Below are 20,474 nucleotides of genomic sequence, written 5' to 3' on the forward strand. Positions count from 1 at the left end.
TTTATTGATTCACCCCCATTTGTTTACATATTTTATTTAAGCTTTAATTAAATATTGAACCTAAAAGAATTTATTTACCAACTTAGCTCTAATTAGTTAAATAAATTCTAATTTAAATTAAATTATTCCTTGACTTAAATTAAATTTAGGAATATCTCCTTATTATTAATCTTATCTCTAATCTCCAAACTCCGGTCTGACATCGCGTATTTATCCTGAAAAGATAAAACTAAACATCTACTTTTAAAATAAATAAAACACTTCATATATATATAAAAAATATTCATTTTTAATTTAAATAATAGTAATTATGCATGACTTATACGTAATATGATTTTTGGGTTCTACAACTCTACCCCCCTTAAAGGAAATTTCGTCCCCGAAATTAAAACTTACCGAATAACTCGGGATAACGATTCCTCATCTCTGGCTCAGATTCCCACGTAGCTTCCTCATCTGAATGATTGAGCCATTTGACTTTCACTAGCTTGACCATTTTGTTCCGAAGCTTTTTCTCCTGCCTGTCTAGGATTTGCACTGGTCTTTCCTCATAAGACAAATTCGGAGTGAGCTGCAACGGTTCAAAGTTCAAGACATGCGATGGATTCGCCATATACTTCCTCAACATGGGGACGTGAAAGACATTGTGTACCCCGGCCAGATTCGGCGGAAGAGCAACACGATAAGCTAATGTCCCAACTCTGTCGAGGATTTCAAATGGTCCAATGAATCTCGGACTGAGCTTTCCTTTCTTCCCGAACCGCATGACACTTTTCATCGGTGCTATCTTCACGAAAACATGGTCACCAACAGCAAACTCCAAATCTCTCCTCCTCTGATCCGCATAACTCTTCTGTCTACTCTGAGCAGTCCTCATCCTATCACAAATCTTGACTACTACATCAGCAGCCTGCTGCACAATCTCCGGACCCAATTCTGCTGTCTCCCCTACTTATCACAATGAATAGGCGATCTACACTTAGGACCGTACAGTGCTTCATATGGAGCCATACCTATAGACGACTGAAAACTGTTGTTATAGGTAAACTCCACCAATGGTAGCTTTGATTCCCAACTCCCGAAGAAATCAAGAACACATGCACGAAGAAGATCCTCAAAAATCTGAATAACTCTCTCGGACTGACCATCTGTCTGTGGATGAAAAGCCGTGCTAAACAACAACTTCGTACCAATAGCTGAATGTAGACTCTTCCAAAATGATGAAGTGAATCTAGGATCTCGATCAGACACGATAGAAACGGGAATACCATGAAGTCTGACGATCTCTCGGATATATAACTCTGCATACTGGATCATGGAGAAAGTCGTCTTAATAGGCAAGAAATGAGCTGACTTCGTAAGACGATCAACAATCACCCATATAGCATTCGACCCTCTGACTGTCTTCGGCAGACCGACAACAAAGTCCATGGTGACATTATCCCACTTCCACTCGAGAATAGGAAGAGGCTTGAGCATACCCGCTGGTCCCTGATGTTCCGCTTTCACTAGCTGACACGTCAGACACTCGGATACAAATCGTCTGATATCCCTCTTCATCCCTGGCCACCAATATAATAACTGCAAGTCTTTGTACATCTTCGTACTCCCAGGATGAATGGAGTACGACGACATATGGGCCTCAGATAAGATATACTCTCGAATAGTATCGCTGCTCGGAACCCACATTCTGTCTCGATATCTGACAATACCGTCTCTAACTGTGTACAAGATACTGCCCTTGGCTTCATCTCTCTGTCTCCACTTAGCCAATTGCTCGTCTGCTAACTGCCCACTGCGAATACGGTCTAGAAGAGAAGACTGAATCGTCATGGTAGCTAGACGAGGAGCTCTACCTCGAGGATATATCTCTAGATCAAACCTCTGCATCTCAAACTGAAGAGGTCTCGAAACCACCAAATGAGCCATCCCTGCGAATTTCCTGCTCAACGCGTCTGCAACTACATTAGCTTTGCCAGGATGATAGCTAATGTCACAGTCGTAGTCCTTCACTAGCTATAACCAACGCCTCTGCCGCATATTCAACTTTTCTGTGTAAAGAAGTATTTGAGACTTTTGTGGTCAGTGAAGATCTGGCACTTGTCTCCGAACAAATAATGCCTCCAAATCTTCAATATAAATACTACGGCTTCCAACTCTAGATCATGGGTAGGATAATTCTTCTCATGAATCTTCAACTGACGAGAAGCATATGCTATCACATTCCCATGCTGCATCAATACTGCGCCTAACCCGAGTTTCGAAGCATCGGTATACAGAACAAAATCTCCGGGTCCTGAAGTCATGGCCAACACTGGTGCTGAAATAAGAGCTTGCTTCAATGTATCGAAGCTCTTCTGACATTCCTTGCTCCACACATACTTAACATTCTTCTTCGTCAATGATGTGAGTGGAACTGCGATGGAGGAGAATCCCCGAATAAACTTCCGATAGTATCCTGCTAGCCCAAGGAAACTACGGATTTCTGATGTATTTTGCGGCACAACTCAATCTCTGACTGCTGCAACTTTCGCCGGGTCTACCTCAATACCGCTGCTAGAAACGACGTGGCCTAAGAACGCCACTTTCTCTAACCAGAACTCGCATTTGCTGAACTTCGTGAATAGCTTATGCTTTTGTAAGGTCTGCAATACTATGGTCAGATGTCTGATGTGATCCTCTTGATTCTTTGAGTAGATGAGAATATCATCTATGAATACAATCACGAACGGGTCAAGATATGGCTGAAATACGCGATTCATGAGATCCATGAAAATCGCTGGCGCATTCGTCAAACCGAACGGCATCACAAGAAACTCGAAGTGGCCATACCGAGTCCTAAAAGCAGTCTTGAGAACATCGGCGTCTTTCACTCTCATCTGATGATAACCAGAACGCAGATCAATCTTGGAGAATACTGAAGCTCCCTGCAGCTGGTCAAATAAATCTTCAATCCTCAGGAGTGGGTATTTGTTCTTCACTGTAACTCTGTTCAACTCCCGGTAATCAATGTAGAGCCTCATCGAACCATCCTTTTTCTTCACAAACAAGACTGGTGCGCCCCAAGGCGAAAGCTCGGGTGAACGAACTCCTTGTCAAGAAGTTCCTGAATCTGTTTCTTGAGTTCTGCCATCTCTGTCGGTGCTAATCTGTATGGTGCTTTCGATATCGGTATGGTACCTAGCATAAGCTCAATAGAAAATTCCACCTCTCGCACCGGTGGTAAACCAGAGACATCATCAGGAAAAACGTCTAGAAAGTCCCGGACAATAGGAACATCGGATGCTGACTGTTTGGGCGTCTCGAGAACAGATACAAGAGTAGCTAAAAATGCTCGGCACCCTCGATGCATGAGTTTCCTAGCCTGGACGCAAGATATCATACGCGGTAAAATAAAATACATGTCTGGCTCGAATAAGAATTGTTCCATCCCAGGCGGTCGGACTAGAACAGAACTCCGCTAGAAGTCAATCAAAACTATGTTCCTCAATAGCCAGTCCATCCCTAGAATGATATCAAATTCTGGCATCGGCAGGACGATAAGATCCGCATACACAAGATTAACATGAAGTTCAAGGTCTATATCTCGGATCACATTAGTAGATGTCATCTCCTCTCCAGAAGGCAATGCTACGGAATACGCTATGTCTAGCCCAATTGATTTGATCTTGAGAGAATTTGCAAAGGTTTCTGAAATGAACGAATGAGTAGCCCATGAATCTATCAAGGCCTTCGTAGCTGAACCGGCTATAAAGATTCTCTCTGAAAGATTGGAATATTATGCTAAACCCGATAGTTTTACAAGAACTATGCTTATAGACATGCAAAGGTCAAAGTTCTTCTAACCTAAATTCCCGTAGCTAACACTGATTAGAACATGCAATCCTATCATAAATTCTAAGTTCAAAATCTTAACCCAAAACATTAAACTTCAAATACAACTTAAGGATTTAGGATACCTGTCATGAGCATCGTCTCCGGATTATTCTCCGCAGCATGGAGAGCAAAAACTCAGCCTTGGGTAGGTAGATTCTTCTGAGGGCGATTCTTCAATATGTGGTCAGTACTACCACATTTGTAACATTTTCCCGAACCATACATACAAGTCCCATCATGACGACGTGAGCACTTGGCACAGACTGGATACTCCACTGTCCTCGGGACTGCTCGTCCCTGCTGTTGCTGCTGTGGTCCTCTGTTCCTGAGTGGACCGTTGAAAGGTCTCTTATTCTGATGCTGCTACTGAGGAGGGTGGTGTGGTGCCTGAAATGGTCGTTTACCCTGACGATCACGCTCAATATCATGCTGGTCTTGCTCTGCCGCTAAAGCTCTGGAAACATCAACATCATAGGTAGTAGGGCCAGCCACCCTAACATCACAGCATAAGATCGACCGCAGACCATTCAGAAAATGCCTCAATTTGGCTCCAGCATCATTAGCAATTAGGGGTACAAAATGACATCCCCTCTCGAACTTACGGATGAACTCCGTAACAGTCAAGTCCCCCTGCCTCAGGGTCATGAACTCCGTGGTCAACCTCGAACGCACCTCTTCAGTAAAATATTTAGAATAGAATACCTCGGTGAAGCGCGCCCAGCTCAAAGTAGTCAAATCCAAAGCCACTGATGCTCCTTCCCACCATAGGCGAGCGTCACCTCCGAACAGATAGGTCGCACATCGAACCCTATCTCCATCTTCAAGCCCCATAAACTCGAAAATAACCTCAAGGGACTTAATCCAGCCCTCGGCAGCCATAGGATCGGACGTACCTAAGAACTCCTTCGGTCGCATCTTCATGAACCGTTCATAGATAGCCTCTGGTCCCGTCTGTCTGGCTCCCACTGCATTGTTCCCCGCAAACTGTGCGTCGAACTAAGTCATCCCAGCTAGCATTTGGGCATTCTTGTCTAGTGGAGGGGGTGGTGGTAAATCTCTCTCCTTGTTCTCCCCTTGTCTCAGATCCTCACTGTCCTCATGACGGCGCTAATCATCACCTCTCGGGCGTCCAACACGGCGTCTAGGAGGCATGCTGTTCCATAGTTATAACCCATACTGATAAGTGCAAGATTTGCAGTTAATGTACATTAAGATCCATTTTTGAATTATGACTGTTCGAACAGAATTATGCGTTTTTGGTTTGTTTTTGTTGTCATTCCAAGAGTGGAGAAAATAGTGGACACGAAACCAAATGGACTAAGAAAACGACGGACTACGCAACCGAGAGCACACCCATGGACAGTGGTGCGCGCGCGACCGCGCCACTTCACGCGCGACCGCGCGTGCACAGATACAACTTGAAAACCCGAGAGGCGCACGCACCCGTGCGACATCACGCGCAGCCGCGCGCACCAATACAGGCAAATGAGCATACGCTTACACACGGCCGCGCGACTTCATGTGCGACCGCGCGCACACATGCACGAGCCAGCGAGAAGAAGCAGCCGCGTGGCCGCGCGACTTCACGCGCAACCGCCCGCGTGGCGTCCAGAAAAGTTATAAAATGTGCGCCGCTAGGTCAGGATTGTGGGTTAGCCGCCTTTTGGAGGAACACACGAGAGAACAGCTGCCTAGGGAGAGGAAACATACAAGCAAACACGAGACGAAGATTCGGAGCGCGAAGAACAATCACAAATACGAAGAACGACGGATCTGGGGACAGAGGCGACACTTCGGATTTGTTATCTTTTACTTCGTTTCGTTAGTTTATTGCGTAACGATGTCTGGAACTATGAATATGTCTTGTGTTCTCTTGGATTTCGTGATGAACTAAATTTCCATTCTAGAGGTTGACTAGCTTTTTCTATACGATGATTTGACCTGGATATTTTTATTATTGAATTCCGTTTTGTTTAATTGTGTTCTCTTTATTTTATTTCACTGCAATTTACTGGCCATAAATTGTGTGTTGTCGGATTACTTCTACAACTCGGTAGAGGGACTAGGATTATAGATTATTAGAGACACATCGTTGAATGTTTATATCGTTCGGAAGACGTATAACTTTAGCGAGGGTTCGGTAAGAACATTGTTTGCCTTTACCAGTTAAACGTAGAATTTATTAGGAATAATTGAATCGAAGTTTAATTGGTACAATTTATTCGTCACTTGGGAAATGGTGAATAAAATACGTAAGTGTTCTTGGCCATTAAATAATAGGATTCAGGAATTTAAATATAACCAGGAAGAATTATTGTAGAAACTTAGTGAATTCAGTCCTCTAGATATTCTCTCTCATTGATATTTCTCCATTCGGTGATTAGTTTAATTACTTTCTTGAAATCAAATAATTTACATAAGCAAACATTCTTTCTGAATTTTCTAGATAAAGTCGAGACTATTATAATTACAAGCACTGATATACATTTTTATACACACTCCTCGTGGGATCGATATCTGTACTCTAACCAGTACTAAAACTTGACACCGTACACTTGCGGTAGAGAAAACACGCAACATATACGTAACCAACATGCATAATTCCACTATTTTCTTTAAATTTAAGTAAATATTGCATAATCATAATCTTGACAAAAAAAATTTATGCAATCATGATGTAAAAATATTTCATGCTTTAAACGAAATGCGTAATCGTAAAACTTACAGACCGAAGACGTGACTTCATGAGCTTCTCGAGAGCAGTAGTAGTACAATCCTTTACAAGATCATAGGCTCTGATACCAACTGTAAATGCCAGTATTTCGTATTCATAATTTTTGCGGAATTGTTAAAATTTTTATAAATAAATAAATAATTTTCCCAATTTATAAAATAAACATGTAAATAATTTTAACTTTAAAATAACAGCGGAAGTCAACATTGAATTTCAAACAACAATTTAAAAATAATCCAACATGTTAAAATCGAGTTTGAATGATAAAAGGTGCATAAATGAAATCATGAGATCCTCGGGTTTACTACTGCTGTCCCAAGATCGCTCACTGGTCTCCGCCTGCGGTCTCAACCTCATCAATACCTACAAAAATCAAGTCTAGTGAGTCTAAAGACTCAACATGTATATATCGTGAATAACAAGTAAATATATCATAAAATCGCATGCAACGTAAAAATAAAGTATGGTAAAGTGTACGGTGAAAATTGTATCATGAATAATTATAAATACGTGCATATCTGAAAATCATACGTAAAAGCTTTGCTCAATAGAGCTCTGTCGTAACATATCATAATTTTTCTGGTAGAGATAATGTTTCTAAGCAAGTGGCTCATAACATAACGTGAGCGCCTGATCATACTAAACCACAGTATACTGGGCGGTAGAGATCAATCACAGCCCTTGGACTGGATGTCCGTACCCATACATAATCATAAACCGGTCGTAAGTCACCGGGCGGAGAGGTCCTCGGTTGCGCCTACCGACTTCCAAACCCATAATCGTAAGGTGGCCACAAGACATATAACATATATCTCAAAAATAAACATTTTATATTTTTATGCACATAACATAATTATAACCTTATTTTTACCGGATGAGTTAGATCGTTTCCAGGCTTGCTGCGACTTACTTCTAATATGTGACACATGCAATAAATCTTAACTTGACAAAAATTTAACAATGGAACCAAAAACGAGACGATTCGGACCAACAACTTGATTTTTAATCATGGTATCGTACCAACCCGAACCAACATTAAACCGACGTTTAACCATGATTAAAAATACCCCAAACATACTGAAAAATATGCACAAGGACTGTAAAACACGAAAATAGGTGAATGAAACACAAAAACATAAAACACCCTTTCGAGAGTCATTTTGGCACCTTTCACCGTAAATTCTCGTACGAACTCTAAACTCGACCAAATCACGAACGGACAAAAACATGACTTTTCTAACTCATTGAGGTAGTGTCCAGTCCAAGGCCATGGGCTAAAAGCCAACCAAGAACTCATACCAACCTCAGAAACCGAACTCAAGTCTGCTGTAAAAAAATAAAATACAGCAGCGACTATTGCATGTGTGAAGGGGAAAAATCCGAAATATCATGACCATTGGCTTGAACCACCAACCTGAGACTCTTACCAACATCCTAAGGCATGGCTTGAACCATGGCTAAGGGCTAAAAGCTAGACACAACCCAAGCAAACCTCTAGGACAATACCAAGCTTCTACCGAGAGCACTAATTCTGTGCAGTGGAATGTATTGAGTTGTTTTGTCATCTTAGATCGTTCCAGTGGCTACGTTATCAACCATGGCTCGATCTAGACATGATGAAGTGTTGTATGAACAATGGCTATGGGCTACCAGCCAACCACAATCCATATTACACACAAAAACCGAAACCATGCTCACCCAAATTAAGAAACTAAAAGAGTCGAATGATGCTTGTGTTGCTATTTTAAAAAAAAATCTGATGGAATTATGAACTAGGCTTTGATAGGACACCTTGGTCACGTCCTAGACATGATAAGTGAGGGTTCTAACCATGGCTACAGTCCTTAGGACAGCCATGATTCGAACTCCCATCCTAAACAACCAAATGACAGAATTTTGACATAATTTGTAACTTAATGGAATTGTTGCTGTCAATTCTTTATACTTAGTGTATGGACTGAAACAAATGGACTATCAAAACCCTAACACCCTCTGAAGCATGCGTATATGAAGCCTTGACAGCCTGGGACCGAAGCAACCACCTGGATTCAACAAAACAACTCAACCATAAAGATGAACACAAGAGCCGAGAAGGCTGTGCAGAATTTTTCAGAACTTGCTGCCAAAATTTCGACTTGTTACTTGAATCATGAACATATAATGCTTTAAAAATATCTATAGGACTTGATTGAGGAGAAAAGAAACAACATATACATGCCTGGAATTTGTTTTGATAAAAACAAATCAATACGACAATACGACGCGACGGAACGAAGTTAGATTTCTTTCTTTGTTTCTGCTGCTGAATTCACGATCCTAAGCTTCTGGTTTCCTACTAATTTCGGAGATAAGGCGTATAGGAAATGTAGGTGATGAATGTGAATGTTCAAGGGGTGTTAAAGGTGTCATTATATGCCTTTAGTTTGGGAGTTACAAGTCAAGAAGTGGGATGGTTTGAAATGGCTTCTCAATTCCTTTGCTGCCGTTGATTTACTCTTGTTTTTGCTGCATGTTCTCATTGGTTTACTAGGTAATTAGTTGAAGGAAATTATGTGAATTATAATATTTGAATTTACTAATAGCTATTGAATTAAAGGTGAGGCAGTTTATTCATTTTAAAGGCCATTGAGGTGGCTTGAATGAGGAGTTATCACCCCTTCAAAATGGATTGACCGAAACTTATTACTACTTTTTGGCATGGTATAATATTGTTTTAGTCTCATATTTTAAATGCTTAAGGTTTAATATCCCCACATTATATTTCTAATGAATTAACAATTCCATTTAGGATAAAATCTTGCATAGCATACAAGACCTCAAACTTAAATGTTTAAATGCTATGTTTAAATTTCTTGAATATGCTTGACCTTTATTAATTCACCCCCATTTGTTTACATATTTTATTTAAGCTTTAATATTAAACCTAAAAGAATTTATTTACCAACTTAGCTCTAATTAATTAAATAAATTATAAAACATTATATTTCTTTAAATTAAATTATTCCTTGACTTAAATTAAATTTAAGAATATCTCTTTATTATTAATCTTATCTCTAATCTCCAAACTCTGGTCCGACCTCGCGTATTTATCCTGAAAAGATAAAACTAAACATCTACTTTTAAATAAATAAAACACTTCATATATATATAAAATATTCATTTTAAATTTAAATAATAGAAATTATGAATGACTTATACGTAATATGATTTTTGGGTTCTACAATTAAAACAATAACAAATAAGTATGTGGTTTTGAGAAACTCAAGTTATCTCTTACTCGAGTTGTATCTCCTGGTTAACATTGATTTATACCTTTCTTTTCGTCGGGGTTTGGCTTTGTTCTGTCTTCGAAGCCTTCAATACCAATCTGGAATGACATTCGAGAAGTACAACATCAATATACAACTCAAATCAATATTGGATATGATCAGAACTCAATCTAATTCTGTTTCGACGGCATAACATCGCAATTTTTGTTATGTTAAACTTTAGAGATTTTAATTAGATGCTATTTTTGTTATGTTAAGCTTTTGGTTATTTTGGGAATTATTGAATATCGTGTTTTGGTATTTGAATTAGATATATGTGTAGTTACTGCATTAAATAGTATTTGATGTATATGAAAATCTTTTTCATGTGTTTATGTGTTGCTTGAGGCAAGTGGCATGTCCTATTTACAGGGAGATGTTGCCCAATTTTTTTTAAAATTACACATTATCTCCAAATTATATTTTAAAGCTTTCGCACTAATTACCAGTTTTTTTGATATCTAACATTGGTTTGATCTTCCTGTTTCAAATATTCCAAAGATCTGGAATAAATCCCGTAAATAATTAATCTCGAACTTGGATTCGGATTAATGTTATTTGAGTAAATTCACCTCCTCAAACATTTAACTACATAATACTATTAAATTTGTATGTTTGAAATAATTTTACCTCGAGTCTGATATCATTTCTGGCCCAGGAAAATATAGATTTAATTTAACACATCTAAGAGTATTTTTGTAATTTTTATTATATTAAAGAGTTTAAAAAAAGTTTTTTAAGTATAGAGAGTCAGAATAAAGTTAAGTTTGGATTTAGAGATTTATTGCAAATTTACCGTTGATGCTTCAGATATCAATTGCGCATTTCTTTTTATCAGTTACTGTAGAACTATCTGTGATTAATGATCGATGATGATATCGTCTCCTTTTGATTTCTAACCTGTGATAATTTAAATGACTATATTCTTCGATGTAAACATGTTAACCACAAAATCGAGTCTCGAACATAGAAGTGAGTCATAATATCCATAATTTTATCATTTGGCCAATGAAAAATAGGAGGAACGTAACTTTACAAACAAATCTGCATATATTTATGGATATTATAAATGCAACGCGTGTACGTCGGCTGTTAGTATATATATAATTATGTATGTGATGGTAATTATATAATCTTCTAACGAATTTTTTCTAAAAAATTAAATTGATTATTCAATTGTTTAATTTCCATTTAAGTAAACATCTATTTATAAGGATTAACACTGTACGCAATATATAAGCATAGATAGAAGAGGTTTCGTCGGTTAAGATAAATTCTTGCTAACATGAGAACGATAACCGAGGATCTAAAATTAAGTTGGCCATACAGATTTAGCAGAAAAACGTCAATATAATATTACTATATTAAAATTATGTCATTAACGAACTCGAACACACAGATATACTCTATTATTAAGAAAGAGGGTTGGTATTTTGGTATGGCCAAAATAAAATTACTAATTTAAACTTAGATAATTTAAAATTTGGCAAAAATTTGTGTGAGACGGTCTCACGGGTCGTATTTTGTGAGACAGATCTCTTATTTGGGTCATCCATGAAAAAATATTATTTTTTATGCTAAGAGTATTATTTTTTATTGTGAATATATGTAGGGTTGACCAGTCTCACATATTAGGATATGTGAGACGGTCTCACTCTATTTTTTTTTTTTTACCATTTCTTTGTTTTTACCTTTTATTTGGGTTTCCCCCAAATTTCTCTCTTTATTATATTGTTTTTTGTTTTTGTTTATTTTACCATTTAATTTTCCTTTTTATAAAAAAGTTTACCACAAAAAATATTTTATACAAGTACAACACGTACACCGAAATATTATCAAGGATATAGAATGAGTCGGTGACGCAGAAATAGTGTCAGGTAGCGGTTCATCCATGTGCGTCCTGGTCAAATTTAATTTGACACGCCTCACCTGCTCATTGTTTCTCTTCCCCATTTCATTGCTAGCATCTTTCACCCCTTTTTTCTCTTTGTTATTCATTAAATTAATTAATTTTGATATTGTTATAGTAGATTCCTTGTAAATCAACTAATGGATAGTGAATTTATAGACTCAATTATAATAAACGGTCTTTATTTTAATATAATTTACATTTAATGGTTTCATTTCAAGTTATCTGTATACTCATGCAAATCGACATAGATAAAGACCTTGATTATAATTTAATATAAACGAATTGTAATTCGATTTTGAAACTCATTTATAAATACTGCATATTTTAAATTTGTTCATAGTCGATTCAACAGCCTCAAAACAAGAATAAAGGCCACTTGATCTTGAGATTAAAATCTATGACATTGTTTATCATGTTTCATGGTAAGTGCATAAAGATACTCAATCATGTAGATCGGTTATCATATGATGATTGTATCAAATAACCTTATATTGGACTTTCCAAGTGATTATCATTCATCGAGAGGAAAAGTCTGTGGTGGTGATAGTACATCATTAGTCCTTACGACCCGAGACAACACTGAGGCTCTACATACTAAGATTGTGTTTTGGCTTGTTTACCGACTCTGGAAGGGTCGTCGCAAGGTGGTGGTGTTGGGTGCAATTGCGACATGTGTAAGAGCCTGTGCATTGTAGTCGAGAATTCATTGTTCTCCTGCGGATGTGGATATTTTATGTGATCTAACGAAATATTAATGCATGAAATATCTGGTCAGAGTATAAGATGTACATTAGAGACAATGGTTCCCTAGTTGCGCATGCGATGAAACTATGAATATTTCATGAATGTATCACATAATTATCGAATTCAATATGCAACCCCTCGATAAACTAATGGTTTGCAGATTTGATCGGGATATATGAGATTAAGAGACCGTACTACACGATAATCATAACTGATTGGTTCTTGCAGACATTATCAATGATACCTAGGGAATCATATGGTGATGTCATTAGACGCTCTTACCATGATTCGATGGGTTTAATCTGAAAATGATTTATGACATTCTCATTATCAAATGTTGGTGCATGGAATGGGGCAAATTAAGGTAAACTCGAATAAAGGAAAATGTTTTGAATCACAAAGACTTATGAACACACATTTAGCTATATCGATGAACCATTGAGGGTCACACAAACACTTGATCATTTGTTCTCGTTGAGACAATAAATTCAAGGAGTTAAATTTATATAAAATTATAATATGGTAAATTCAAAGAGTTGAATTTATGATAATTAAAATTTGGAGGGAATAAATTCAAGGAGTTGAATTTATGAAAATTAAGAGTTTAAAATATTAAACTCAAATGTTGAGTTTATTAAAAATTAAATTAAATGTAGTGGGAAATATATATGATGTGCTTGTAGAAGTACAAGTCCAACATACTAAATAATTAAAGTTCTTATATTGGACTTTAATACATTAATTAATTAAACTAAATTAAGGATTCAATATTTAGTAAGGAGGCCACAAACCCTAGCCTCCATTACATGCAGTTTTTGAAAATTCCCCTCTCATTCTCTCCAAAATTTTAGGCCACCTTCAACAATTATTGGGTTTGAGCCGTCAACCTTATTTTGATCTCAAAAGATAAAAATCGCTCCAAATTTTTCTAGTGCGATTTAGAGGAGGAATAAATATTCTAGTCGTGAATTTGATTGGAGAAAGAAGATTTCAAGAAAATCGTTCGTAAAGAATGCTATTTCTCTCAATCCAAGAATATTGATGCCAAGTGATTAATTCACTAAAGAACACCCTATAAATATTTTATTTGTTTAAACATAAGAGTGTCTAAATACGTAAAATATAATTTTTGTTTGGCCATTGAGTTATTAAGAAAGTACATCCTATACATGTACGATATTAAATCTTATATCTCCCTAAGTACGTACATAAATATATAATTAAATCAAGGGCTTTTGAGTCACATTAAAATTAATGGCTATTTATTTTGATGCATATTTTCAACCACAATATAATTTTATTGGGACCCTTAATATGAATAGAATCAAGAATCATGTATTTTTTGATTGCTGGCGTGAAATTTAAAAATTCAGTAATATACTATATATGTCAGGTCAATATTTTTTGATGTTATATTAGCAATTAGAACAAAATAGCCGAAAAAGAATTAAAATTCAATACATCAAACCAAACTTCGAAAACTTATTGAACCGAAAGAATTAAAAAAAAAAGTATTTTCTCTATATATATATAAGTGTATTATGTTTGGTTAGTGTGATATTATCACAATAAGTGCACATGATCATGGTGTGGACAATGCAACTATTGTTAGCTTAAAAAGATGAGGGGGCCTAGCTATCTATCCACCCCGTGCCCCCCCCCCCCCCCCCCACCCCACCCCACCGTTCCCATACAGATCTTTCATATATTAATCATGCAATGGAAAGGACCCAACTTTACGAAGCATCATATCCCATTAATTAAAACATCCAAATATCCCAAATCGAAATCATCCATTTGTATCCATGTATAAATCCAACTTCACGACGATGTCGTGAAATCGAATTCATTGTTTTTTTTTTTTTTAAAATCATTGTATTACTAATTTAAGTCGAAGTCGATCGTTACCACTTCTCCGCCATAAAATGTGTGATACTCTTGTGCTTTATTGCATCAACTTGCATATGATTTAAATTCATTATATGTCCTAATTAATTAGGGTGATGAAAATACGAATTTTTGTATGGGAAAAACAATATTATATAGATGTTATCGGTTAATTCATGGTCTTATAAAATCAAACACGTTGGCTATTTTTGTTGATACATCATAATTTTTCGGAATTATATCAGCACTCTGATGAAAAATGATCAAAAAATAAAAAATAATAAAACTATAAATTAACTGATGATATAACTAAAAATGAAAAAAAAAATGTCACTTATACCATCATAAATATAATTTTCTTTCATAAATTGATAAATTAAGATAAACGGTTACTTTCTCCACCCATGATGAGATTTCCGTTAAAGTGAAAATGTAAAAAGCTAAAACTCAAAAGGAGTAACAAATTCGGCAAAAATTTGTGGGAGACGGTCTCAGTAGTCATATTTTGTGAGACAGATCTCTTATTTTATAAAAGAATAAAAGTATAGGTGTCAATTCAGGTAGGGGGAGTTGGGTCGGGTCGGTTGAAGCATGATATTATAAAAAAACTTCAACCCAAACCTGAACCGACCCAAAAGTAGGAAACTCGAACCCAAACTAACCCGTTTAACCTATTTTTTATTATGTAATATTAATACGTTATGTAGTTTTTTTGACATAATAATTAAATAAATAATCAAAACACATAATAATAATAATAATAATATCTTAATTCAAAAACATAATATCAGAAGCTCTTCAAAAAGTCTTCAAACATCACAAAATAAATTTCAACTTTCCAGTGACAAAAAGTCTACAAACACCACAACCTCATAAAAGTAAAAAAAAAAAAAGGAGCTGAGGCATAAGATAATTATTGGATATATAGATTGAGCTATAATTTAGTTTCGAAACACTAAAAGGCTGGAACAAAAATTGAAAAGGCCACTCTATGCAATATACATATTTTTTTAAAAAAAAACAAGATGAGTCGGGTGGGTTCGAGTTACTAAGTAATTTGATTTTTTTCCCAGGTCACCTGGGTTAATCCGAACCTACAGAAGAAAAAAAATATTCGTGGGTTCGAATTCGGCCGACCCAAACAAAAAAATCACAAACCCAAAAAAAAATATTTTTCGTTTCGGATTGAAAGATCGGGTTTATTTTTGACATCCAATGAGAAAACATACCAAATGAAGTATGGAAAAATCTACTCGCCGGCAGGCATGTAGCAATAAATCTGATGAAGTGTGACTGCATTTATTTAAACCCAAAAAAACCCTCTGGATTCGAGACGACCCAGGGGTTTACCGATTCACATTCTCCCGGTTGCCGGTCAAGCTAAAGAGCCGCGTAGGAAAAAATGTCTACAATATTTGATGAACTACTTTTCTGGGGTCGGTGCTAAGCATTAAATGCCAACAGGAAACAGTCCCCCCTCTATTACATCTGTTTCAAGTTTCCGTACCAACTGTCATTGGTATTTTCCGGTCAACTCAGCCTCCATTCTTGGAGAATTACATCCCCATTAAAAAAAAAATTCTATCATTCTTCATTATTGTTTAATCTTCAAAATTACACGATTTTTAGTAAAAAAATCTCTCACCTATGATCCATAGGCAGAAAACAAATCAAAACTACGTGCGTTCCTCTCGGAAATAGAAGAAACAAAAAAGAAGAAGATGATTTTGTTATTTTTCAAAGTTTGGATACAAAAAGCTAGCGGAATATTTGTCCTTTCCATTCATCCGGAAAACGACCTTCATTTCTTAAACTCATTTGATACCTCATGGAAGACAGGCCTATCAAAAGTCTTATTATTCCTGGTCTATCCATAGTCCAAGTAGAAAACAAGCCCATCAAAGATCCAGGTATTCATCTATAAATACCAGGTTTGAGCATATGATTATGGATTCACGATATTGTTTTCAGCAGCACTCTTAGTTGTTCCCCCATATATCCTCAGTCTCTAACTTGAGCGTCGGAGGGGCTACGTCAGGACACCCTCCAGACCCCCTCCTAACGATCTTATTTGTGATTTCAGGCTCAGGATAATTTCGGAAACTGCGTCTGGATTAGTCACACTTGCTGGAATCGGACCCTAAATTTTCTGTGAGTATCACCATTTATAAAGGAACTCGAAAACCAAATTGGAAACGATTGAGAGAAATAAACTGTCGGATTATATATCCAAAGAGGTGATATATCAAACTAATGATTATTAAGTAATTGTTAGCTAGTGTCCCCAACTACTGAAATATGACTGTCTGGGAAAACTTATAAATTATACCAAAAAAAATTGTATATTATTCTCAAACATATTATATTTAATTAATCTTGATATTAAAGTCATGAAGTATTAAAACTCTCGAGGACGACTAGTGTGATTAGACCTAATGATCTATGTCTACGGAATTAAAGGCTTAATTCAAGTATATATTATAGATTCTAACATTCAATAAATTATATTTATGGGTTTTTCACAAAGTCCACTAAAATAATAATAACCATATATTACCTTCAAAAAAAAAATAATAACCATATATTATATTTTTTTAAAAAAAAAAAACCAAAAAAATAAAGAGAGTACAAGAGAACAAAAAACCTTCGCGGGTCCAACTTGCTGTCTAAAAAGAAGGAACCTTAGCAAAGTCTCTCTTCACACTGGAAAACCCAAAAAAAAAAAAAAAACACACAATCTATCTCTCTCTTTCTCTCCACCAAAAGAAGAATCCATGCTTCTAACCAGAATCAATGGAAGAGAAGAAGGGAGAGCCTGAAATCAAAGCAGAGGATTCGATCCAAAAAGCAGCATTTCCGGATCAGTCTGCCATGATTCCCGAGGCGAGCTTTTCTCTGCCAAACAGCGCCTTGTTCGATATATCCGCTGTTCATCATCAGAAAAGCTCTCTGGGGTTCATAGACTTCGCCAGCTTCCAAGATTTTAGCAACCCTTCTTACATGTTTGATGATTTGATGCTTCAGAGTATTCCAGCCCCTTCTTTGATCCCGATGCAGTCTGCTTCGCAGCTACCACCGTCGCAGGTGCCGTTGCTGGAATATTCCGAGGTGGTCAACACTCCGGCTACGCCGAATTCGTCTTCGATATCCTCGTCTTCCACTGAGGCAGCACCGGCGAATGATGATTCGAAAAGGGCTGAATCTGTTGAAGAAGAAGATCAAGAGCACCAACAAGATCAAGATAAGATTAAGAAACAGTAAGCTGTTTTTTTCTTTACATGTTCTTTCTTTTTTTTTTTTCTTTTTTTTTTTAACAAGAAGAAGATGGGCTGAATAATTTTCCTCCGACCTAAATTAAGATTGCACCATCATTATGTTCTCGTAAAAATCCCTGAAAAGATGTGGGGAGATCTTTGTGGCTAATGGGGTTTCTTACTTTAATTTTATTATACATACACGATCCGTTTTGCGTGAAAAGATTGAGTGATTTGATCCCTCAATAATTTTTTTGTTTTGTCTCCTTTATTTTTCAATAAATTATTGTTTAGTCAAGAAAAGATGGTATATTTATTTATTTTATTCAATTTTTTTATTCTACCACTTTAGATTGAAACTCAAAAAGAACCAAAAAAGGCCAAGAGAACCGAGATTTGCGTTCATGACAAAGAGTGATATAGATCACTTGGATGATGGTTATAGATGGAGAAAGTATGGTCAGAAAGCTGTGAAAAATAGCCCTTTTCCAAGGTATATGTTCAAACACGCACGCAAATTATATACATACACTTTCTTATTCAACTTTTCATGTATATAATACTCGCATATCTTCTTGCATCTGTGAATATATAATAATTACGAGCCAATATAATATTTAATGATCGCAACAAAATCTTGGAAAACCATTATTAATTCGATCATTTTGTATGCAAATGTAGGAGCTACTACCGCTGCACCAGTACATCTTGCGGGGTGAAAAAAAGAGTCGAAAGATCGTCCGAGGATCCATCCATTGTGGTCACAACATACGAAGGTACACACATACATCCCTGCCCCATGACGCCCCGTGGCAGCTTCGGGATTCTTCCGGAAACAGCCGCACTTGGCGGTGTCGGTGGAGGCGGAATCGGTGGCGCTGTCTCCGTATCCAATTTCATCACACCACGAATGTTTCACAACTATCGCCATCAGCCGCAGCCGCAGGAACATCATCAAACACAACCCTATTTCTGTAACTTGTCACCATTAACATTACCTATGAGCTTCACCACTAGCAGTAGTACTAATCATTCATTACCTCTTGTTCCTATGATTCAAGAAAGACCCTTTTGCCCCTCTTCCTCTTCCTCTTCTTTGGCTAGAGACCATGGTCTTCTTCAAGATATGGTGCCATCTCAAATGCTAAAGGAGCCAAAGGAGGAGTAGAGATCAAATCAAATCAAGGGCTTGCATTGATTAATATTTTGCTACCTTAATTAGTTTTTATTAGTTAATTAATTGGTATGTTTTTATTTCTTGATTTACTGATATATTGAATGTGAAGTTTGGGGTTTTCTTTATATATGAACCCACTTCATATAATTACATATAGACTCTCTCTTTGTATTTCTTCTTTTCTCTTCTTTTATATAATCATGTAAAATCACTAGTTTTAACTGATGAAGGAACAATTTATTTTAAAATGTTAATGTTCCCTTGTATATTAATCTCTATCTATTATTGGTCTGTTGGTTCTTATAATTCTGATTTCAACTTCATTTGGGTGCATGAAGAAATGGATGAATGATCATTTTCAGTAGGATGGATTGATGGCCCTGAGTATTTAGGGTTAGGGTTTTCTTTCTGGATATGGTCGTCTCTGGCAGCTAGCTAGCTAGCTAATTTCTATGGTTTTTGGTGAAGTATTAATATTCTTTGAATTCATAGGACTTGATGAAATAGTATAGATTTTTGTAAGTGAGTGATTAATATTCTTGGAAATGCTGTGAATTACTGGGGAATTAATTGATAGAGGAATCACTTGGGTATGAATCCATGCAATCAGTTTGGAATTTCTGTGCAGCTGGGAATGTGCAAGAATGCTCATTAATTGACCATCATTAATCCCTTTGTTCAATTATGGATTAATGGGAATGAATCATTGAATGTATGCACGTATTGGTATTATTTAGTTTCCTACGAGAAATGTCAGCCATGGTCAGAAACCAACTTACGAGACCCATTTTTCAATACTTATGCTAAAGTTTCATCTCAGAATATTATATTCGTCCAGTTTTCAGTTTTCTTTTTCTTCTCCTTCAAATAAATAAATAAATCCCAAATTTAAAGTAGTGTGGAGGATTCGGCGCGTCTCAACATAATGATTATCATGCCATGGTACACATTAAATGAACGGGGTATGGCCTAAATCTGAGACAGGGGACCAATCTAATGTTATATATATGTATTAAGCTTCTGTTTTTTTAGCTTTCACGATCTTCCAATCCTATGGCCAAAATCTGCATACATGTGTGGTAACTTAAGAATATATATCATTACTTGGCTACTATATTATATATCTATAAGAGGGAGAAACAATTTTTTTCCGGCAAAAAATTGTGTGAGACGGTCTCACTGGTCGTATTTTGTGAGACATATATCTTATTTGAGTCATCCATGAAAAAATATTACTTTTTATGCTAAGAGTATTATTTTTATTGTGAATATTCGTAGGATTGACCCGTCTCACAGATAAAGATTCGTGAGACCGTCTCACAAGAGACCTATTCTTTTTTTCCACTAATCTGTTTAAATTTTTTTTGTTTTAGTTTATTAACTCATCAAACTTTGGTGTAGGTGTATCAACTTTTACTTTTTTGTTATTTCGACTTGATTGCTAATGTCGCGACAAACACATCGATATTTTCCGATTGTATATCATCACTCAAATGAAATAACACTTTAAACAAAACAAAAACAAAAAATAAATAAAGTTACTACATCAATATTAAACATTTGGTTGACCAAAACCCAATAG

At 36.4% G+C, this 20,474-nt stretch overlaps 1 protein-coding gene across 1 annotated transcript; it reads left to right on the plus strand.

The window, feature by feature from the left end:
* Window positions 1–17,092: 17,092 nt before the first annotated feature.
* LOC140833940 (WRKY transcription factor 23-like) lies at window positions 17,093–19,164 on the plus strand. The gene is made up of 3 exons (XM_073198473.1): window positions 17,093–17,718; window positions 18,068–18,208; window positions 18,397–19,164. Exons 1-3 carry the CDS (start codon window positions 17,255–17,257, stop codon window positions 18,881–18,883), a joined length of 1,092 nt encoding a protein of 363 aa, XP_073054574.1. The 5' UTR covers window positions 17,093–17,254; the 3' UTR covers window positions 18,884–19,164.
* Window positions 19,165–20,474: the final 1,310 nt, after the last annotated feature.

Source organism: Primulina eburnea, chromosome 6, assembly GCF_022965805.1.
Source record: "Primulina eburnea isolate SZY01 chromosome 6, ASM2296580v1, whole genome shotgun sequence".
Taxonomy (NCBI): Eukaryota; Viridiplantae; Streptophyta; class Magnoliopsida; order Lamiales; family Gesneriaceae; genus Primulina; species Primulina eburnea.